General features: G+C 33.3%; 1 protein-coding gene across 4 annotated transcripts in view; it reads left to right on the top strand.

Moving 5' to 3' along the window:
• Window positions 1-24,637, top strand: part of PTPRZ1 (protein tyrosine phosphatase receptor type Z1) — a 246,362-nt gene that overhangs the window by 55,918 nt on the left and 165,807 nt on the right. For all 4 annotated transcript variants that reach the window (XM_051963556.1, XM_051963555.1, XM_051963557.1 and 1 more), the window contains exon 2: window positions 3,766-3,828. In XM_051963556.1, the coding sequence (XP_051819516.1) occupies window positions 3,766-3,828 (63 nt within the window). The remainder of the gene's footprint in view (window positions 1-3,765; window positions 3,829-24,637) is intronic.

The following is a 24,637-nucleotide window of genomic DNA, read 5'->3' as shown; positions in this document are numbered from 1 at the left end:
AAAACTCTTAAATGCACAAACAAAAGTAGAAAAATATTTACATAAAATAGTAAACTCTATTATTAAGTTGGGTTTTTAATGTATGTTAACTTTAACAAAATAATACAAAAATGTCTTATTTGTTTTCTCTACTGTGTTTTTTTTGGGAGGGGGGAATTATTGTTATTATTGTTATGAAAGAGGCAACGTATTCTAGTGAAAAAGGACTGGCTTCAGAATCAGGAAGACCTGAGTTTTCATTCCACTCCCTGACAATCACCAACTGTGTGATTCAGGGCAAATCACTTAAACTCAGTGCCCCAAACAATAAACTCTCTAAGACCATAAATTTCAGAACAGTTGTTGGTTGCTGATCTGTATTCTTAGAATGCATTTTCTTGGAGAATTCTCTATGCCAATAAAATCACCTCCACCCCCACCCCCCAAATGTTATTATTGTCTTTTTTTATTCATCTAGTAGGCAGTCTATCTTTTTCTTTGATTCTGCTTTTTTCATTCATCACTTCATATTAATCTTTGCCTATTTTTTTCACTTCTTCATACTTGTGGTGCAGTAATATTCCATTTATATTCAGATATCATTGTTTCAACAATGAACTATTTCCAGCTTTTTGTTATTACAAATAAAATTTCTATGAATATTTTGTACAGGTATGTCTTTAAATAATGCCCTTAAGATATAATCCTAGATGTAGAACCATTGGGTCAAAACATCTAAAATCTTTTATAACTGTAACTTCAGAATTCCAGTTGGCTTTACAAAATATTCTATCAGTTTGTATCTCAGTTTGCAGTGGAATAGTACCTATATTGCCACATCCCTGCCAATATTGGACTTTATCATTTTAATTCTCTGTGTAAAATAACATTTTGGAGTTACTTTGATTTTCATTTTAGGAAGTCTGAAGAAGTTTTCAAATGAATATGGATAATGTATTTCTGCTTCAAACAAGTACTTATTCCTTGAGAACATTTCTTGGCCAATGCTCTTTTTTTTCTGGCCTCAATTTCCTTAATCTCTGTGGCATATGACACTGGGAACTATTTCCTTCTTGATACCTTCTTACCCTGTTTCTTCAATGATACTGTATTCCTGTGGTTCTCCTAAATTTCCCTGATTCCCCCTTCTCATTCGTTTTCTCTGGTTTTCTTCTTTCTCCTGGGTCTTTTAAGTAAGTGTTTCCCATGGTTGTTTCTTTTGTTCTCTCTTTTCATGCTCTTTTTTCTTTATGTGCTTTCTCTGAGTGAGCTCATCATTTATTGTCTTAAAAATTACTTACATGAAGATGATTCCAAAATTTATGTCAATGTCCTCAGCCTCTTTTCAGTGCTCTAACAACTTTCTTGATCTCTCTAATCTCTTTTAATTCCACTAATTTCAAATTTAGCATGTTAAAATTTCACTAGACATCTCTTTCTCTCTCTTCCTCTACTCCCCATCTGCCTTTATCCCTTCTGAAAAAATAACTTCTCTTTTTCACCAACAGTCCACCAATCAATCAAATTTTAACCTTAAAATCATATTTGATCCTTGCTTCTGTCTTAACCTCATTAATTAATTGCCCAGACTTGTTATTTCTATTCCTGCAATATCTTCCACTTAGGTTCCTCCCTCCACTCCCACTACAGTGACCATCTTTGTCCTCACATCCTCTCTCCATTAACATCTTTTAATTGCTCCTTCTGCTTCCAGTTTAGCCCTCTCTAGTCCCCTTTCTACCCACCTCTACATTGCTGCCCTAGTAGTGCACAGTATATATGTGAAACTCTACTCTACAAAACTCTTTATTGATTGTATTAGTTTCTGGATGAAGTTTAAACCATAATACCAGGGTATTCAAGCCATTCCTCAAATAATATGCAGTTTTAACTGTTCAGACCTATGTCATCCTTATCACCTTCAAAAATACTATATTGCATTAACATTACATTATACTTTCTGCCCTTCCTTTTCATCCTACACACATCTCTCCCTGACTGACATGGATATCTTTTTTCTGCCTTTTCCCATTCCCCATCTTTGCTTGATGAAGTCCTTATTATACTCTTGGGTCAAATTCAGCTACCTTCTCCATAAAACTTCGCTTTTTCCTTTTTTTAAAAATTATTTTCTATTACTTATTTAATACTCATCACAATCATCAAAAAATATAAACCTTTTGATATAGAAAAAGAATTGTTTGTAAAGCTGTGAACTATTATTAGTTTGTATTTTAATGAGTACATTAAATTTAATATGGGAGTAATAAATCTGTCCAGTTTCTATTCCCTTCTGAACTTCTGTTTGCTTTCTTCTGTGTATTTTAATGTATTGTTTTTTTTCATTTCTGCCTGTAGCCATAAGATTTTGATCACCTCAATCCCTGCCACCTTGCCCTTGATATATACCTAGACATATACACAGATAAAAGTGATCACCCTGTACTCAAACTTCTTATTACTTCTGGAGTTTTCCTTTATATTTATCACTTTATTCCTTATATCATCATCGTTTATATGCTGTTTCCTGTAATGTTTGGGCTAGCTTTCTGGAGGACCTTGGGACTAGCTTTGATCTTAGTGCAGGAGTACAGGAGGCAGGAGAGCCACCAGGAGGAGGGCCAAAAATGGAATTTCCCTCTTCCAGTCCTTTTTAGCCCTTACATGTGCTATTACAATTACATCATTACAGCATACTATGTATGTATGAACTAGAAAACTATTATATCACCATACTAAGTACTAAGTATATATGTGAACTAGAGAACCATCATCTCATCAATTCCACTGAGTTAACACCTTGTTTCAAGTATACTTCTCCAGAGTTCCAGCCCTCTACAGTTTCCCCCCCTTCTTCCCTAATTAAATTATTAGTTCCTTCAGACCAAGGTCTTTGTGCCCCATTAGACTGTGCACTTCTTAAGGGCAGAGACTTCTTTTGCCTCTTTTTTGTATCCCTAGTACTTAGTTCATTACCTGGCACATAACAGTCTCTTAATATATATTTATCAATTGGTTTTAGGACTGTTTTTCTAGCTGTTGTGTAAAATGATGCATATTAAGAGAATAATTATTTCTCAGAATTATTTTTTGGTTTTGTATATCCTTATGTTTATAAGGATGTACAAATATGCCAAAGATGAATTTCACATAATCATAGTCATTTAATTTTAGAACTCCACGAAGCTTTCATTTAGATTTCATCTAATCTAATCTCCTTTTATTTTACAGATAAAGAAATTAACTCAGAGAAATTAAATGACATGTACAAAATCACACAATTAATTAGTGGTAGAATCAAAGCCAGATTCCAGATCTCCTGATTCCCATCCCACTATTTTTCCAGAATTTGATGCTTTAACCTATTAATGGAAAGGAAAAGGAAGGAAAGAAAAGGCAAAGAGAGTCTCATTATTCTGAATAATTGTAGATCTGTAGGTCTCATCTGACTGCTGAAGGAGATACTTATCAGAAAAAAGTTAAGAGTTTTTGCTTGCTTTAGAGATTTCAGTTATTCTCAGAAAATATCCCATGTATTGGAAAGATAAAAATCTCTGGTAGCACTAGTAGTGGTTGGGAGTATAGTGGTAGGGAAGAAGGATGATTTGTAAATCAGGAGGTTTTGTGTGTGTGTGTGTGTGTGTGTGTGTGTGTGTGTGTGTGTGTGTTTTTGTTTTTTGGTAAATAGGGACCTGACTGTTATGGTGTTTTCTATCACATAGAGTTGTGACCCACATGGTATATATAATAAGTTCTTCAGTATTTATATATTTTTCTTGTTTATAGATTGGGCTTATGGATACTACCGACAACGAAAACTGGTGGAAGAGATTGATTGGTCTTATACAGGTAAGTACAATAAATTCTCAGAGCATAGCCATTTTTAAAAAATTGTATTAAGTTATTATATTGAATGTAGGATTTTGATTTTGTGATCTCTTTTTATTTGTTTCTGTAGAATAGACAGAATAGCAGATATAATTTTTTTCTTAAAAGGGACTAAATAATATAACATTAAAAAAAATTAACAAATATTTGTGGAATAACTTTGTGAGAGAAAATGCCTATAAATGCTTTCCACTGAGTTCATGTAGCTGGGTTTGTTAGAATTGGGAAATGTCTAGGGCTATACACTATTAACTTATAGACTATTGAACAAAAATTTACTGTCAGGGAAGAAACATAGGAGATCACAAAGGCAGTGTTATAATCATTGTATTAGTGACTCTTGCTTTTTTTAGGGAGGGGAGCCCAAAGAAAATTGCAGTGACTTGGGTTCTAAGAACCCCCTAAGAACATGAAATGATTGATGTAAAGACAAAAGACATAAAAATGTATGTTAGAAAATAATTTCACTTATGATGCTGGAATTAAAATATATACAGTTGTAAAAGCACAGTAAAAAGGAATCAAGATCAGAATCATGGAAAGAAACTTGGAGGTTCGAACCCCAATTATTAATAATATTAATGCTATTAATAATAAGTAATTTTTATAGTACTGTGTAAATAGGCACTTTACAATTTTCTCATTTGAGCTTTACAAATATGAGAGTTTGGGATTATTATAATCTCCATTTCACATATGAGAAAACTGAGGCACACATAAATGGAATAACTTTCCCAGGTTTATACAGCCATTAAGTATCTGAAGTAAAATTGTATTTCATTTCTTTCTGATTCCAAGCACTCTAGCCACTTTGACTTCTATATCCCCAATAAGTATCTGAGATAGGATTTCCAAAAGACTTGATCTCACCCCAGTCTTATATACTACATAAGAGTTCCTCTCAAATACAGAAAGAGATATAAATACCGAAAACACCATGGTTCAACTTATAGAATGGAATAGCATTATAGGTGCTAAACAGAATACAAAAGGCTACACAGCTATACCTGTTGGTTTATTGTCCCCATGAACTCATCTCCCAGGTTAATGTCTATATTCACTCTGCTTACTTCCCTACTTGACACCTAATGTGAGAACTTATATTATTGAATGAAGTTGAGATGACTGGATGTCATGTTGGAGGAAGGTCCTGAGATTCCCAACTGGACAAGAGGTTTTCAGGCAATATTATTATATATGTAAGATGAAGCCAGATTGTACTACAGTGAGGTGTTTGAATTGTTTTCGGTTACTTATTAATGAAACCTGCAAGCCAGTTCATTTTCAAACTCCTTACTCTAATCTTAGGGACATATGAGATGTTTAGGGAGGATTAGTAGCTCTGGCATTTGGGCTGCTGAATCTTTTTCAGGGCTGCTCACCCACCTTTGATGTCCATCTTCACCTGACTTTCCATTGTGACTCCAAGAAGCTGTAGCATGCTCAGGAGCCACACCAGTAAAACCCTTTCAGCAGGTTAAACCAGATTGAGGGTAACTGAAAAAGGCTTCAAATCTGTCAGTGACTTAGGGAGAGCGTGTGAGACTTCCCCCAGCAGAATGGGCAGATGAGTACAATTTTTTCCCATGGCCATGAAGGTAGCTGAAACAGGAACTGTGCAATGCTCAGGGCTTGGTCAGGTCTCACAGACATCAAGGTCATCCACTGCATTCAGGGCCATTCATCAGTCATCCTGACTTTTGTCTTGCAATTGGATTTCTATGACTCAGTAGCAGAGAAGGAGGATGATGACTTTGCACAATTCTGTCTCACTTAAATCCCAGTCATTCACAAGTCAAGACATCACCTCTGATGATGAGACTGATCCTCTGAAAATGAAGGATGAACAACAACAACAATCCAGTCTTAATTTATCCATCCAGAGTTGTGACTCATGTGGTACATGGAACAGTAATTCAAATTTCAAAATTGTGTGATATAGGTTATTTGGTTTTCAGGGATATTCTTTTTCTTCTTGCACATCTTTATTTTCCCTCATATAATTTTGCCATTTGGTTTTTCTTATTATTGATAATGGGTATGTAAAGAAATTTTTCACTACCTCATCTTGTATTCTTTACAGCCTTTGAGTTAATAGGAATTACATGGGCATAATATGAAAGAATTTCATCAAATAACTTCATGTTGAGTCCAGAGATTCTAAGTCATTCTAATTTTAAATGTAATGAATGATTTAGGTTCTGAGATTTCATCAATTCTTAATAGATTTGCAAAAAACATTTCTTAGGAAAAAGCATTTGATGATGCATTTAAATAAGTTCATAGTAACACAGTACTTTTAAAGAACTCAAAGGAACTTTAGACATTATTAGTCAAAACAACAACAAAAAACATTTTGGCCATAACATGCTCTATGTCTTTATTACTAGATTTATAAAGTAATATTTAATTTTATCATATTTTAAAATATCTCCTGTAAGGTCAGTAGGATCACCCTACTCATTCCTAGCATTTGGATAGTAAATTTGTATACTTTTTTTATCTGTATTTGTTCATATTTTAAAAATTTTAACTATATGTGTTTAAGCTTTTTTCCAAAGTAACACTGATATATTTTAATTTGTCCTTATATGAAGTCTGCATCCTTTTGATCATTTTAATTATTATTCTCTGGAACTTAAAAAAGGGAAAAAAACATAGCTTCCTAGAGTCAAAGTAACAAAAATATATAGTGTGTAATGGATGCCTTGGGATTTTGTACAAAGGGTAACATCATATCTTCTGTATCTTAGTAAAACAATAGTGAAAATAGCATTAAAATGTTACCTCCCTTTTCTTGAAAGGTAAGGAAATAATCATACACTATCAGGATGATTTTTAGGCTTGTCAAATTATTTTCTTTTATAGATTGTGCTTCATGAGTGGCTTACTGGGTAGTAGAGAAAAAGGCAAATATTTGGAAGTGAAGATGATGTAAAAACAAGAGATATCTCTGTCAATAATGTCAATCTATGTATGTGTACTTGTATATGTATATATACATACACATTTATATATGTGTGTATGTACACACAAACATGTACAAAATATAAACCACATCTATATGTAAATGTGTATATATGTGTGTATATATACATAGGTATATGTGGGTATGTGGGTATAGCATGCATGATGGATAGAAAGTCCACTTTGTTTCAAGTCCTGTCTCAGAGAGAGACTAGACTGGCTGTGTAATCCTGGTAAATTTACTTAAACCTTATAGGGTTTCAAAAAATTCTTTTAAGATTATAAATTTTGGAGCAGGTGTCAGATTACATGTGTATAGAGTTTTTTCAGTGGAAGTTCTTTATATCAATAAAATTATTATCTGATTTTTTTAAAAGTCATGAAGCTGAAAATGTTAGTACTGGAAAGACATTTAGAGATTCTCCTATCTAACCCCTTCATTTTGTAGTTGAGAAAACCAAGGCCCTGAAGTTAAGAGATGTGTCAAGGTTATGCCCTTCCATTTGCTTATATATAAAATAGCAAATAACATTATCTACAAAATATCTCAAATAAAAAGGGGTCCACCAGTCAGCCCTCATCAGAATTATTTTCACTGTGCTTATCAGCTTACATAGCCTAATTGCATTGCTTTGAAACCAATTCTAAATTTCTTTTTTTGAATTTGAATTCATTTTCAGTTGTTGTCAGATGGTTAAGCAAAAACCCCAACTCAAGCAAGAAAGACTGGGCCAGCAGACATGGAAAGACTAGATCTAGCTTCACTACCTGTTTCCCATTCAGCCTTTGACAAATCCCATCAGTAATAAACTAATAAATGCAATAGAGGTTAACTCGACCCTTTCTGAAGCGTGATCCCTAAGGCTGCCTTCTCCCTCTAACATTTTCAGGATTAATGCCCTGGGAAGCAAGGGCACTCTTTCAGCACTCTATTAATTATAAATACTAACTGCAGCACAGCATCTATCTCAAAGAGGGCTAATGAATCTACTCCAAGCCATTTTTGAATATGAACATCATTGTAACATGTATTCTCCTACTACGGAATGTTTTACAATAGGTTACTGCATAATTATAGTGTGTGCAGCAACAATGTAAATCTCAATAGGAGATTAGATGGATGGGGAAATACAGGGTGGAAAGGGAGAAGGATCTAGGTGGTACCATTTTGGTTCATTTTTATAGATTAAAAATAAAGCCTTTTCTCTTTAGGATGTATGCTATAATTATATTCAGAAATGACTGGGCTAGTAAGTAGAGAAGACAGGCAGTTTTAAAAGTGATAATAAGTAGGTTCATGGTGATTATAGGATTGAAATGAGTAAGATGAATTTGGCATACTTGTGACAAAAGATTGGATTTTTAAATTTTGGATCTAAGCACCAAGAATACAATTCTTTTCTTAGAACTTCTTTCTTTTTGAAGGTTTTAGTTTAGTTTAGTTTAGAAAAAAACAAATAAAACTCAAACATCAGGTGATGTGAAGAATATAAGCATGAAATAAGACATAAGCTTTGCCCTTACAGAGTTTACTATCTAAAAATGGATTATTAGCCAATTATCTATTATTAACTATAATTATGTAATTGAATTGCAATAATATAATTACATTGTATGTATGTAATGATGATAATTAATAATCTATTAGTTTTAAACTTTGCCTACATAATTAATGTCTTTCTAATTCTGTTAAAAATTAGCTGTATTTAAAATCATATAGACATAGACTATCAAGTGAGATGTTCTGTGTTTCTTTTCTTATAGTAAGGTCTTTGACTATGCTAGGGTCAAATCCTAACAAAGCTAGGGCTTGCTAAATGACCTTCCTTATTACAAGATAATAACAATGCTTAAATTACCATAAACCACTTAGCTCTGTGACTTTGGACAAGTTATTAATCTGTCTAGTCCTTTTAACTTTTCATCTGTAAAATGAAAAAATAACAACACATTTATATAGCATTTTAAGGATTTACAAAGTGTTTTTTTTAATACAGGAGCCACACTTTAAAAGCTAGGTACTGCTGCTATTATGATTCCTATTTTTACACTTGAGAAGATTGAAACTCAAAAAATTAAGTGACCGGTTGTCAATGTTGAAGGCAGGATTGGAGGTCATATTTTTATAAATCCAAGTCCAAAGCAATTTTGCCTCTCACAAAATAATCTCTAAGGCCCCTTCTTCATCTTAATATTCTCTATAACCTTTTAGGAATGAGTTCCCATCCTATCAATTATTTAACATGCCCCTTCATCAAACATTAAGATAAATGGAAACTGTATCCATCACACCAATTCTTACCAAAGGCTCATGAGCAATTTTTCAGAGAGGGAACTTAGAATCCATATGTGTAGAGAATTCCCAATGTAGCAACTCCTACCAATGCAAGTGGAAAACTCATGGTCTTAAGAAAAATGACTCATCACTTAACAGTTGGGTTTGACTCATATCTAAGGTCATCCCAAAATCAAGAATGGGCAATAGAAAGGTACTAAATGTAAATTTTAAAATAGATAATTATTTCTTCCACGCCAAAGAAATGCTGAATACAAGAGACTCATGAGGAAACATTAACAAATTCTCAAAACAGACAGGATAGAGTAACTTCTAATTACTGTTATTTTCTCATAGAAATTTAATATAGAAAACTATCAAAACATGAAGCAGTTTATAAGACTGGCATTTAATATTTCACCTCGATTCTGCACTATCCAAACAATTCCCTCCAAGTTCATATTTTCTGTCAAACCAAACCATAGCTCATCTTCTTGCTTGTGATCTTCTTCAGTGCAGAAACTCTGCTTGCTATTGGTCAGCATCAATTGAGAAACCTGAGCTCTCCAGAACTTTTAAATGCACAAGCTTGCTTGTGAAAATAAACAAATGAGAAGAGAAAGCCAGGTACTTAAGGACCAAGATCAGGCTTGCTTAAACCAATTCACGTGCTTTATTTATCATATAATTGCAGTTTATAATTTCTTCTTGGACGAATGGAAGATACCCAGTCCAGGAGCTAGAAGTCAGAGCCATTCTTAGGTAGATCCCACTGATAATACTATTTCTCCCAGCTTAGTTAGTGAAATAACTACAGTATTGTAAATTATCAAAGATTTTGGTACACAGCAACAAGATTATGTGATGATCAGCTGTGATGAAGTTGGCCCTTTTCAAGTAAGGTGATTTAAGGGAGTTCCAATAGACTTGTGATGGAAAGAGCCATCTGCATCTAGAGAAATATCTATGGAGAATGAATGTGGATCAAAGAATAGTATTTTCACCTTTGTTGTTGTTGTTTGTTTGCTTTTTTATTGTATTTTTTTCCTTTTGATCTGATTTTTGTCACAGAGCATGATGCATATTAAGATATGCTTAACATGTTTAACCTATAGTGGATTGCTTTCTGGGGAAAGATGGCAAGAAATTTGGAACACAAGGTTTTGCAAAGATGAATGATGAAAACTATCATTTTTTTTGCATTTAGCTAGTTAAAAAGATTTTAGACTTCTTAACCATATGGTGACCCACAATGACAGAGGAGGAGTTATGAATCCTCCTATCTTTTGACAGTAGAAAAATGGACATAGGCTGTGAATATTTTTGAAAACAAAAAGTCTGTGGGTCGATTTTGCCTTAATATGCTTATTTGTTAAAAGGAATTTTTATAATTTTTATTTTTGGAAGGTAGTGATAGTGATGCCAAAAAAAAGAAAGAAAAGAACATCAATGAAGCATTTTTTAAAATTCAAAGGCGAGAACAGAAGGAAATTCAGAAGGAGACATGGAGAAGCAGGACAACTTTGGAAAGAATATGTTTTATTTAGCATATAATTAAAAAAAAAAAAACCAAGCCAAAAGTAATAGAGATTCATGCTTCTCTACATAGAATTTCTTTACTTTTCTTTGTATATAGACATGTTTATGTTTGTTGCTGTTTTTCAAGTTCAAAATAACAAAAAAAAAAAAAAGACCTTAAAATATATAGAAAGCTAGAAGGTAAATTGGAGGCAGACGGTGGAGAGTTTTAACTACCAGGCTGAATAGTAATACCCTAGAGGCAATTAGAAGTCATTCTGAATTTTTGAATGAGAAAGTGGCAGTTAGACATGTGCCTTTATAAAATTGTTTTGTCAGCTTCATTGGGAATGGTTGGTTAAGTAAATGTTCAAAATGGGTAGAACAGTTAAGAGACCATTATGGTTTTACTGAGATGAAGACCTGAACCATGGTGGTAGCCACGTGAGTGAAGAGAAAGGGACATATCAAGAAGTCATCATTGATATAAACTAGACTAAACTTAACAAAGAAATGCAAGAAATTTATTATGGTGAGAGTAAAAATGCTTAGACTATTTCCTAAAGGTAAATTTCTTAGTTTGAGAAGCTCAGAAACAGAGATTAACGCACTATAATCCTTGCTGGTGCTGATTTTGAGTGCTGGGATTTCCAGACTCCCTCATTATTCCCTTACTTTCATCCAAGTTTTCTCTAAGGCCAAGATTTCCAGCTTTGTGGAATTGTGAGGAATAACTAAACATTTCAGGTAACTTGACAGTATTGTGTTCTAAAATGTAAGGACAGAATATGCATATTTATCTGGGACTTTGCCAGATAAAAAGTTTTATTAACCAAGAGGGAAAGTGAATGATAATTGATTTAGAAGCAAGCCCAATCTTCTTTATAAATCTCTAAGGTTGAAACAATATTATGTAATTTGCCTATGAAGTCCCGGGCCTTTCACATTTTTCACATACAATAAATACTTAATTTCCAAAATTCATTATTTGTTTCATGTGACTAAAAAGAAAGTCCAGATAGTATCTAATTATGTATTTGATAACATATCTAGGTTTTATGAATTTGTGTTGAAATGTGAGGGTTTTGTCTGGGTGCATTTTATAATTATTTTCTAGGAAAATAGAATTAGGCCTCTTTTATTCATATATGATATTTTGGACATTTAAAATAATTTATCATGCCTTGGAAATGACAGTATGATTCTATAGTATGATTGACTACATTTAATAATGGAATAGAATTACAAGATATTTAAAAATAGTAAACATCTTCTATATTTCAGTTCAGTTGAATAAGCAGACTGACTAAATTTAATAATGAGATTTGTTTCAAAATATTTTAAGATATTAAACACCTTTTATATTTCATCTTAGTGGAATAAGCATGTAACTACCATATTAGCACCATCGACTGCCAAATTAATCTCTACAACATTTCTCATGTACATTCTTCTTGATAACTCACAACGCTACTATCTGTTCAGTTCAGGACCTCATCATGTCTCCCCTGCACTATTAGTTTCCTTCTAATTGCTTTCCTTGCCTCAAGTCTCTCCCCATTTCATTCAATCTTCCACATAGCTACCAAAGTGATTAAGCATAGGTTTGACTACTCCATTTTCCCTCCTACCCAATTGCTCTCTTATTCAATCTTGCCTCTAGTATAAAATATAATCACCTCTATTTGTTATTTAAAGACCGAGTGTCCTCTCTCCTAAAACTGCCCTGTATCTCTTTTTCTGAACATAATTTACCAATTATTGTTTTTATTGCATTATGGCTGACTATTTTGCTCTTGTACATTTATTTGCAATAACTTTGCGCCCTAGTCATGGTCAGTTTTCATAAAAGTTCTAGAAAGTGAGAAGAAAGTATTGAAATAAAGTGTTCATATTACCTAAATGCTAAACTCTTTTATTTCTACAATACTAAAGGACTGCAGGTATTCGGAGCATACTGAATTGATATTCATCATCAAACACAAGCTTTGAGATCTCAAATAAGTCACTTAATCTCAGTTTCCCCAACTATAAATGGAAATTAACAATATCGCCTACATTTCAGGATTATTGTGAGGATCTAATAAGACAGTATTTTGTAAGGTTCTTAGCACAACCCCTGGAATTGTGGCAGGAGCTATGAAATGTTTATTCACTATTCCTTCCTCCCCTGTATTCTAAATTCAGCACCATAGGGCATAGCCCAGATTTTCCTGGCTAGTAACAATTCTGTAACTACTCCTTTTGATCTATTACCATACTCTACACACAGACAGTACAGAAGCTAATTCAAGCAACAGTAACTTATAGTTTTGTGTGGGCCACATGCTGAATATAACGCAATAGAAAGAGCAGTTGGAAAGATGAACTTGCTAAAATTATAACCAGTGAGGACAAACTGGAAATTGAAAATGTTCTAAATGAAAGGACAGGAACCCTTGCCCACCTAATATAGAGCATCCTAAAAATCCTAGGGCAGATTTAAACTATTAAGTCTTAAATCTGTCCTTAGACTTTTAGAAACATCTTATATCTGCCGGCCCCTGGAGACTTCTATAAGTATTTTTTTTTAAAGATCAGCATTTAAATTTAACACTGAAGTTCTTTTTGACTTTATTAAATGGTTAACCATAGGATTTCAGCATCCTGACTCTCTTTTGATTTTTCATTAACATTTTTTTAAAAATCAGCTTCTACAAAATAGTGATAGTTGCAGAAAATGGGGGTAAAGAAGAGAAAAAAGATTTATGTAAATACTCACTGTATGGCAGGCCATATACTTTTGAAATATACTTTGCAAATATTAATTTCATTTAATTCTTACAACAACCTTTTGAAGTAGCATTATGTATGTAATTATACCTATTTTACAGTTGAAGGAAGAAACAGAGGCAAACAGGATCACACAGCTAGGTAGAGTCTGAGGCCAGATTTGAACCTATCAGTTACCAGCTTTGTCCTCTGACATAGGAGGGATAAAATTTTATGTCTTAGGAATTCTTATCATTATAGCATCACAGCCACTTTTTAATTTTAAAAAAGGTATTAACGAGGGATTTTTCCCCCCAGAAATTAAATCATTAAAATGATGATTGCATTTGGTTCTTTTGTGGTGTAACTATCAGAAACAACAAAACTGATGGTCTAGATTTTGGAATCAAAAATGTTCAGAGCCCAGATATTTTTTGCCTTAACAAACCTAGGATTGATTTTAATTAGTTTTTATTTTAGTGGAATATTAGTCATCTCTTTAGTTTTATAGAGAAGTTTCATTGTGGAAAATTTTACTTTGTAATGGATATTTAATAAGTATCTGCTTCTATTTGATTTTCTCTTACCTTCCCTCTTAGTTGTCTACCAGTTTAGGGACTTACTTCTTAGCAAACTTGTTAAGCCATTGTTTTCATTGTTAAGAAGTTTTATACACATTTTGAAGTAGAGCATGCAGGTAGACTACATAAAAGAAAGTCGCAGAGTTTTACTCACTCCAATATTGCTGTACTTTAAAAAAAATTTGTAGGGAGAAAAAAATCGTATTTGTTAGCTATCTGCTAGAATGTAAACTCCATGAGGGCAAAGATCATGGCTCTTAAAATCTTTGTGTCTTCTTGCAGACTGTGTCCTATCTATCATATAGCAATAACTTGAATGTAACTCTTGCATAGTTTTTTTTTTGTTATTGTTTTTGCAGTTTAGTTGGTAAATTGTTATTAATTGTAATGTTAATGTGTGATAATCACACCTTCCCAGGAATATACTCACAAAAACTTGATCTAAAAATTAACATTTGATTAAGATTAAAATGAATTCCTCTGAAGATGGGGAAAGTATTTCTGTTTGCTTTTTAACACTTTTGCAGTAGCCATGTTCCTGGATCATATTGTCTTTTCAATCTGGGCTAAAAATCATCTTATAGATATTGCCTCTCCCATAGCCCAGGATCTGCGTTACCAAAGCTCCATCATTTTTTTCTATACTATTTTTAAAAGGGTCTTGAAAAAGAAATGTAAAGGGAAAAGATACCTAGGTAAGGCACTGCCTGGATATGCCCCCAAATACATGCTTATAGGAAGTGAAACACAGACTAACACTTGTATTCATGGGCATAGATGTTTTTCAATTCTTCTCCCACCAGTGTTCTTCTATGGATTTATTAGAGTCCTCTCTCTGACCTGTGGGTGATATAATTGAATCCAATTTAATGTTGATTCATTTTCTTTTAAAATAAAGACAATTTATCCTGGAAAATTATCTCTATTAGACATAAAGGTATGTGGTGGTGGGCCAAGACAGGAAGATGATAAGGAAAGGAAGGGACTAAGCATTTATTAAACACTTATTATATGCCAGGCATTTTGATCCCTGCAACAATACTATGAGATACATGCTTATTATTCAGCTCTTCCTTTTAAAATACTGTTGAACAAATGGGGTAAAAAGAGGTTGAGTGATTCTGTAGGATTAGAGACTTATTAGTGTCTGAGGCTGAATCTGAATTCAAGTTTTCCTGACTCTAGGTCCAGTGCTCTATCCACTGTGCCATAGCTACCTCTGGTAGCATACCTATAGAAAGAGTATATGTATGTGTTCAAGTGTGTGTGTATATATATATGTGTGTGTGTGTGTGTTTCTCTGTAAGGAGAACTCTGCAGAGATTTTGGTACCAGGAGGTTAGTGAATAGGAGTAGGAAAAATACATTTTTCTTTCCATTTTTCCCATTTTTAATCCTATATAATTTTTAGAATACATTTAGAAATATGTTCTAAAAAGAGATCCATTGTAAGCATCGCTAGAATGTTAAAGGCATCTATGACACACACAAAAAAATAAAGAATCCTTATAGAAAGGAAGGAAGGAAGGAAGGGATAAGGAGAAAAAAAGATTTTTGATTTTTAAAAATTATTTTAATTCAGTTGTATTTTATTTTTAGTTCCAAATTCTCTCCCTCCTTCCTTTCTTCACTCAATGGCAAAACAAAATGACAACAAAAAATCCCTAAAAATTCAAATTTATTTACAATTTCTGCTGGTTGGTCCCTCATCTTCTTTGTTTCTCAGTGGATTGTCTATTAGTAGTTAAGCACAAAAAGGAAGACTTGTGTTCCAAAGTCATAATGACATGTTTTAATGCCATCAACATTTTTGAAAATAAATTGAGTAGAAAATGAAGCCCTGACATATGATTCAGAGGTTTCTCACGTATTTGGCCTTTATTTAATTATACATGACTGTCTCTGCAAGATGGTTAGATAAACTGGAAACCACAGAGATCCAAGGAGTGATATTTATTTGATCCTACTTTAATGGATAAATTCACACCATTTTCTAGACTCCTAATGTTTAGTAATTGCAACAAGCAGAGCTGTCGGATAGATAGCCAAATCTAAATATCCATTAATCACCTAAAGTCTGCAAATAGACTTCTGAACAGTAAGAGGGGGTTGTGAACAACACCAGTCTATATATTATCTCCTTCTAAACACTTGACTAGACAAACTTTCTGAAATCCTTTGATGAGAGAATAAGATTAATTTATTCCTTTACTTCTAACATGATCAAAAATACTGCATCTATTAAAAATCTGTAAACGATCACTAATGATGTCTATCAGACTCAAGGAATAGTTAAAAAGCAAATTAGGACAACATTAGAACCGACATCCAGCTACTGCTTCTGCAGTGCAAGAGAACTGTATATTTGTCATGAGGTAGGTGAACCCTTATTTATCATCCATTCGGTATAATAAATTCATGCCCATTTATCTAAGGTAGATGCACAAGCCATATTTTCATATGCAGCTTAAGAACCCAAGACCGAATCAATCATTAAGAAAAATAGGCTTCCATGAACTTTCAAGTAGAATAGTCTTGAAAACAACAAACACTAAATCAGCAGTAAATCAATGGAACGTGTAAGGGCAATTTAGTTTTCTAAATGTTCTCCAAGTGATTCCATTATCTTACTGTGAAGGCTTTAAGAGCCTTCCCATCTTTTATCTTTTTTTTTTTTTTTCAAAATCAGATTGCTGAAGGGTCATTTGAGCACATAAAGAAGAAAGACAATAAAAGAGATTGGGGCAGGCTAGTGAATAGAACACAAAGTAAAAATTGAGGACTCCAGAAATGTTAAGATGTGGTTTTGCTGATGATCAGCTGTGCCTCTCTAGACAATTTTCTTAATAAAGGCAACAAAATGTGGGGGGAGGGAGCACTTTGAGTTCTTAAAAGGAAAAGTATTTACTATTTTTTGTAATTGTTAATTTAACAATTCCTGATTGTTATTTAGGAAAAAAGAAATTGTATTTGCCTGGATATGTAGCTTTCTCAAAAATGTGATTTTAAGGGGGATAGTCAACTCCTCCCAATTCCACATGTTGAAGTTCTATTGAACTTCAATTGAAGTTCATTGAACTTCATTTCCATTAAAAACCACCTCCCAATTTCCCTTCTTCCACAAAATCTTCCCTAATATGCTTCCTCTTACTTTCATCTCTTTGATTGTCTTAACATTTTCTTTCTTATTTCATAGTTGTATCCAAACTAGATGACAAATTACACAATATAATTATCTATCTCCCTCATGACATGTTTTGTGCACAGGACCTTAGTAAATATTTGTTGAACTGAACTGAATTGGTTAAATCTGTAAAATCCATAAAATTGTATAACTCCATAAGAGTCCATTAGAAGATAATAAATTGGAAAATTACCAATAAAATTAAAAATCATTCAGAATCTCACAGCTACGTGTATAATCTTGTTGCTCCTAAAAGAAATTAGCTAAAGGATTGACCTAAATAATTAAATCCAAATACTGTTCTAATTTCTACCAGAATACTATGGGAATGGATTTTACACAGAACAACATTCCTGTCCTTAAAGATCTCCAAGGAAAGACTTATTTCCTAATTCTGATTACTTTTATTATTCCCCATCTCCTACTTACCAATGCAACATACTGATTTGTCTTATTTTTGTAGCATCATGAAACACTTTTTGAGGCTTTCAGAAAAGCTAACCTGTCTCTCACTAATATTTTTACTTTTATTACTCAAAAGACACAGTTGATATAAAGCAATGACATTTAAAGAAGTAGCATGACAACAAAAGTTATATTTCTACCACAAACTTGGGTCCTGCCCTCTCCTTTATACAGTCACCATTTTGGGAAGGAGTTACAGATCCCACATGGTATGTTGGAGCAGTGAGCACCATGGAGGAAATAGATGTAGCTAACACACATGTTGAGGGTCAAAATATGTAGGGAGTATGTGTGACAAAGGCAAAAGCATTGAGGGACGACACATATATCTGACACTAAATATAGCATTTCTGTCATTCTCTACATCTCTTAATTCACACTCATTTATTTTTTTATTATAGTTTTTTATTTACAAGTTGTATGCGTGGGTAATTTTTCAGCATTGACAATTGCAAAACCTTTTGTTCCAGTTTTTCCCCTCCTTCCCCCCCTCCCTGTCCCCCAGACGGCAGACAGACCAATACATGTTAAATATGTTAAAGTATATGTTAAATACAATATATGTATACATGTCAAAACAGTTATTTTGCTGCACAAGAAGCACTTTTAAATAGTGTACAATTAACCTGTGAAGGAAATAAAAAATGCAGGCAGATAAAAATAGAGGAATTCGGAATTCTATGTACCCACTCATTTATTTTTAAGGCTGCTATTCATTAGACCTCAGTTCTAGTCTTCAACTGAGGTGTTAACTCTTCTCCATAAGAGAAAGTTGTATCTGATTTTTCAAAGTATATATATATGTATATATATATGTATAAATCTAGGCTGAAACCCAGTCTACATTTTGTAGCGGTAGATCAAATGTTTCAACTGCATGCTATTTCAAGGATTAGAAAAGTGTTATATCTAATATCATTCATATTTTCTGAGGAGTAAACTAATTTTATATATATATATATCAGAGGCTTTTTCTTAAAGTGAGAATGGCAGACCTACTCACATTCACACATGAGACTATAAGAGTGGCTTTCTCTTTATAAGAAGAGACAAGTAGGAGGCTAAACTTTTTTTTTTTGAAAATGAATGAAACATGAAACAGTCAGTTAATTAGGGTTCACAGGCCTGCATTTAAAATTACCCTTCCTCTTGCCAAGTGAAGTGAGGTCTCTGTACCAAGACTTTGTCCGACTTAGAATTAGAAAATCCTCATTTTTTAACACCAATCAAAAAAATAGTGTAGGGCAGAAACACCACAGTTTTCTTCAACTTCTATATCCTCTTGGTATGTTTCATAAAATAATAGATGAGATCAGGAATTAGTACTGGTGAAGCCCACAGGTTATCCTTGTCCATCCCTAACTTTTTGTTCTAAATTCCTACTTTTCACATACAGATATAGCCAGGAACAAATCTAGGCTGAAACCCAGTCTACATTTTGTAGAGGTATATCATATGTTTCAACTGCATGCTATTTCAAGGCTTAGAAAAGTATTACATCTAGTATTGTTCATATTTTCTGAGGAGCAAAAACTAATTTTCTTAGATACTTGAGGGTTTTATTTTCTTGAAAGATCTTTTTTGACTGGCTTTTAAATTTATTTTTAAATATACTTTGCAAAACTTTTTAAGGTATGGTAGTGCTAAGTATTTTTAATGTTGTTTAAAAAAAACATCATTTTTCAATCAGTTTCCAGGGTAAGTAAGCTTTGCATCAAGCACTACATTTTATGATCATATTTTAAAATTCCTAATAAAATATTAATATATTAACTCCACAAGAATTTTTGTTTAACTGCTAAGGATACAAATTACATCTCCACTCACTAGAGCTGGATTTCTACTAGAGATTCACATTTTTTCTAACACCAGTCTGGCTTTTAGACTAGTGATGACTGCAGTTTGAGTATGATTACAGTTATCCACAGGGGAGTAGCTAAGGCATAAGGGAGAAAAATAATGGTACTAATAGAAGCCTAGATAAGAATATTACAGAGGAAGTATATATAGTTCAGTGACTCTTCATGCATAAATACAATCATTAGTGGATGCCAACTGTGATGTCCTCAGGTTAGAATGCATGAGAATGCCTTAAGAGTTGTCCTTTTACTGCCTTCATGACATGCCCCTAAAGTGTTACTTGGGTATTTGTTGTTAGAGCATTCTCATTAAAAGATAAACATATCCATATAATAGTTATAGGGAATTTCAAGAAATGCTGCTTCAAGATAGATATCTATAGGAATGAAAGGTTCTAAGCCTTCCCTAATAACCCATGGACTACAAGTAATTGCTATTTATTAACTGATTTGAGAGGTGGACATTTTAAAATTTTATTTTCTTTGGATCTTATTTTCCCTTCTAACTAGGACTTTACAATAATAAATCTTCCTAACCCACAGAGGAGATTGCTCAAATGGAAAAATTCTCTGCCTCTACTGTATTCATTCATAGAGAACAACTTATTGCAGTTTAAAAAGAATCCCTTCTCCTTATCAGAGTAGTTTGCTTTTGGATCCAGGTATCTATGACATTCTACCTGATTCAGCAAAGTAAAAATAGGCAGCACAGTGGATAGAGTATTGTTCTTGAAGTCAGGAAGGTCGGAGTTCAAATTAACTTTTTTTCTGCCTTAGTTTCTTCATCCCTAAAATAAGGATGATAATAGGACCTGCCTCTCAGAATCCTTGTGTGATTAAAAAGCATTAATATTTGTAAAGTGTTTTGCAAATGTTAACATGCTATATAAATGCTAATTATTATTATTATTATTAAGAGCAGTTAGATGTCATAAAAGAAAGTGTCAATCCTGGAGTCAGGAAGGTTATTCTTGCTGAGTTCAAATATGACCTCAGATATTTGCTATATGACTGTGTGACTCTGGGATCCTATTTGTCTCAGATCCCTCATCTTAAAATGAGCTGGAGAAAGAAATGAGAAATCATTCTAGTGTATTTGTCAAGAAAACCCCGGATGGGATTATAAGGAGGTGGACATGACTGAAATTCATTAAACAACAATAATAGTGATTATTTATTATTTCAAGAACTATTTATAAAGTAGACATTTATTTAGATGAATTATTTTCCTTGATGTATTAGAATGAGAAATATTATGATAAAAACTTTTTGCTTGCATTATTTTTTAATTGGAACATCTGTTCATCTATACCTTGGGAAGAAAATTTAACCTATGTTAATAGCATATTGAATATTGAAGTTGCTTATTAATAGGAAAACAAATGTTCAACTATAGGTTTATCTTTTTCTGTGACTTAGCCTGTAACAAGAACTGAACAGTAATTTTGAGTTAATAAATACCAACTTTAGAAGTTACTGGTTTTTATATAGCATGAATGTAATATTCTGATTCTTATGTTCTTTTTTGAAAAATGAACTCAGTGGTGTGTTTTAAGAGTATGAACAAAGACCTTAGGACATTAAAAGATCTAAATGTTGACTATCATTCTCATTCTGAGTGTACCTTCACTTTTCTTTTTTATGTATAGAAAATGGAAAAGGCAGAACTCTCCTCTCCACTGAGATTCCTTTTCCTTTAAACCTGTACCTAGATGAAAAGAGACTTGCTGTTACTTGGACCTCCTCTGTGAACAAGGAAGATAAGATATAGTGGATCATCATTTGATGATAATACTTGATAATGATGGTTGTAATGGAATGGAATAAGATAAGCATTAATTATGAGCCAATTGTGTTGATATCCATTAGGATATAAATAAGAAAATCAGAAATAGCCCTTTCCTTCAAGGAACTTGCAATCTAATGGAGGAAAACAACATGCAAAAAGAAGCTGAAAAGGATGAGGGAGCATTCAAAACCAAGGAGAGCCGCTGATGCAAAATTCTCTTCAGAGTTTCGAGCCCTTAGTGAAGATGGTTTGGGGCAGGATTTATTACTTTGCCCTTAAGCCCAAAGGTTAGAGGAAAAAAGTCAACTGAGAAGTATTAAAAGTTAAGTTAATCAGCATGGTAATAGATTTCAGGTCCTCAGCTAGCTTTTGCTGGGGATTTTGTCATTGGGTCCCATCAAGTCCATACTTGAAGCCTTTCTAGTTCAATAAGATTTTACTCACTCCACTTTCTATTACCACATCAGAACAGGACTTTAATGAAGATGTTAGTCATGATGGTATTCATGTTAGTCATGATGATATTCATGTTAGTCTGGTGATACATATGCTTTTCTGTAAAGCAAAGAATGGTTGCTTCTTAGGATAAAGATAGAGTCACTTTAGTCACTAGGGGCGTATCAAGTGGACTCTGTATTGGAGTATTCATGTCTACCTCACCTTGGTCATTCCAATACAAAAATAACCTTCTCCCATCTTTTCTTGGGGAAATTTCTACATATAATAACAAGATGCCTTTATGAAATCAGTTCAAGATAATAACCACATATAAGAGAATAATAATTATAACTCATATTAATGAAACAAAACATTTTCTTCTCAATAGCCCTGTGGAGAAAGTTGAAATGCTATTATCTCCATTTTACAGATAAGCACACTGAGTTATAAAATAACTTATCCATTGTCTCATTGATTTATAATTCCTGGGAAATGATTAGAATTCCATTTTCTATCTCCAAGCCCTACCACCTAACTACAGTGGCTTTCAGAAATGCTTAAGAATTATCCAGTTTTGCCTAATTTTTCATAGATGATGAACTGAGTCACAGCCAGGGCTAGAAGGAAAACTGTGGGGAGCATTAGCAACTTGGAGGCATGTAAATCTCCCTGTCACAGAACTACAGAATCTCAGAGTTAGACGAGGACCTCAGAGGTCATCCATCCCAGCCAATCTGTCCTCCAATAAGAAACCATTTTATAGCATATCCAACTAAGTGGTTATCTAGGCCAAGCCCTAGTAAAAGGGAGCCCAGTGTCTCCTTAGGCAGTATGCTGCATATTTGATTAGCTCTCTAATGAATTTTTTTCTGACCTCAAGCCTAGACTTGCCTCTTGCTTCCTTGCAATTTCTATCCACCACACCTAGTTTTGCCTTCTGGGACCAAGAAGAACAAGTCTATTCCCTCTTCCACATGACAGCCTTCAGATACTTGGAGACAATTATGACATCTCCCCTAAGTCTTCTCTTTTTCAGGTTAAACCTTTTCCTTCAGCCAATTTTTTATACAGCATGAACTTGAAGCCCTTCAACATCGTAGTTATGTTTCCTGCAGCCTCTCTAGCTTATCAGTGATCTTTGTAGGATGTAGATTTTATTCAGAATTGAATGTAATATTTCAGATATCTGATGAGTAGAGAGAATAGCAAAACTATCTCTTCCTGCCCCTGGATTCTTTGCTTCATTAATGCAGTTTAAAATTACATTAGCTATCTTAACTGCCATAATGAATGGCACAGTTGACTCACAATATTGAGCTTACGATCTATGTAAATTTTCCAGATCTTACACGAATTTCTTTCTAGTCATACTTTTCCTATCCTTCATTCATGAAGTTGCTTTTGTGAACTCAAGTGTAAAACTTTATAGCTATTGCTATGCTATTTCAATTTATTAGATTAGACTACATATTTAAATATTGATATGTTTAGCAATTTCTCTTAGCTTTGTGCTTTCTATAATTTTGATAAGCATGCCATCTCTGCTTTCATAAAAATACTTATAAATTTATAAAAATATTGAATAGCACAGAGGCAAGCAGAGGTCTCTGCGGTTTTTTGATATGAAGACATTAATAACTCTTCTTTAAGTATAGCCACTCACTAATTTCCAAACTCAACTAAATTTATTCTTGTCTGAGCCCACATTGCTATTCTCCTCCTTCCCCCCACACCCTCCAAGAATAGTCATGAGACTTTGTTGAATTCTTTTCTACAATCTGTGTAAACTTTAGCAATAGCTTTTCCTGGTCTACTACTCTAATAATCCTTTCAAAAAAAAAAAGAATTAATCTGGCATTACTTTAAAAATAAATAAATTACAGTAATCTGGATTCATATTTTGTTCTATTGTGAGGCTATATGTCCAAACCTCCCACAGTCTTGTAGCAATGCATATTGTCAGCATCTATTGTCTACTTCATGATTAGTTGATTATTTTTGTTGCCATTTGTTTATGTAAGAGAAGTTAGAAGAATACTTTCAGATCCCAAGTGCTCCACAGTGCATGGTACTGTCTTGTAAGTTGCAACATGTTTTAAGCAAGAGTAACATTTTTTTCCTCTGGAAATATATATTTAAATATAAGTGTAAGGGCATAAGTATATGATTCACTTTTTAAAATACCAAATTTGTAGTCAATTTTTCAGACTTTCATTGAAAAAGTACTCAATACATTTTTTTAAAAAATCAACAAGTATACACCATATACAAAGCACTAGACTAGGCTCTAAGGATTGGGGTTGTTTTCAATTGTTCAGTCATGTCTGATTTTTTGTGACCTCATGGTCATATGACACCAGTCCCTCCTATTCTCAACTATCTCTCAAAATCTGTCCAAGTTCATATCTCTATTTCCAAGACATTGTCAATCCATTGTATCCTTTGCCATCCATTTTTCCTTTTGATTTTAGTCTTTGCCAACATCAAGGTCTTTTCCAGGGAGTCCCATTTTATCATTATGTGGTCAAAGTATTTAAACTTCATCTGCAGTATTTGATTTTCCTGTGAATAACCTGAATTAATTTCTTTAAGTATTGATTTGACCCCTCTGCTGTCCAACGGACACTCAAAAATCTTCTTCAGCACCACAATTTTAAAGTGTTGATTCTGCAGTGATATAGTTATACGAAGATTAAAAAGCCATATTTTCTGTTTGAGTAGTGTATAGTCTTCAAGATAGAACATGTTTATATATGGTTACAACTTTGAGTGTGATTGGTGTGAGAAAAAGATCCAAATAAAATAACCTATGAAATTCTTAAAGAGACCCTCAAATCCCAGCCCTCTAAGTTTATTAATAAAGATCCTAAGGCCCAGAGAAGTTAAAAGATTTAAATAGGATGACATAACTTGTAAGCTTCGGAATCGAGATTTAAATTCAAG

This window comes from Antechinus flavipes, chromosome 5, assembly GCF_016432865.1.
Source record: "Antechinus flavipes isolate AdamAnt ecotype Samford, QLD, Australia chromosome 5, AdamAnt_v2, whole genome shotgun sequence".
Classification (NCBI taxonomy): Eukaryota; Metazoa; Chordata; class Mammalia; order Dasyuromorphia; family Dasyuridae; genus Antechinus; species Antechinus flavipes.
Note: the sequence above shows the minus strand (reverse complement) of the source record. Positions and strands in the feature narration are given on the sequence as shown.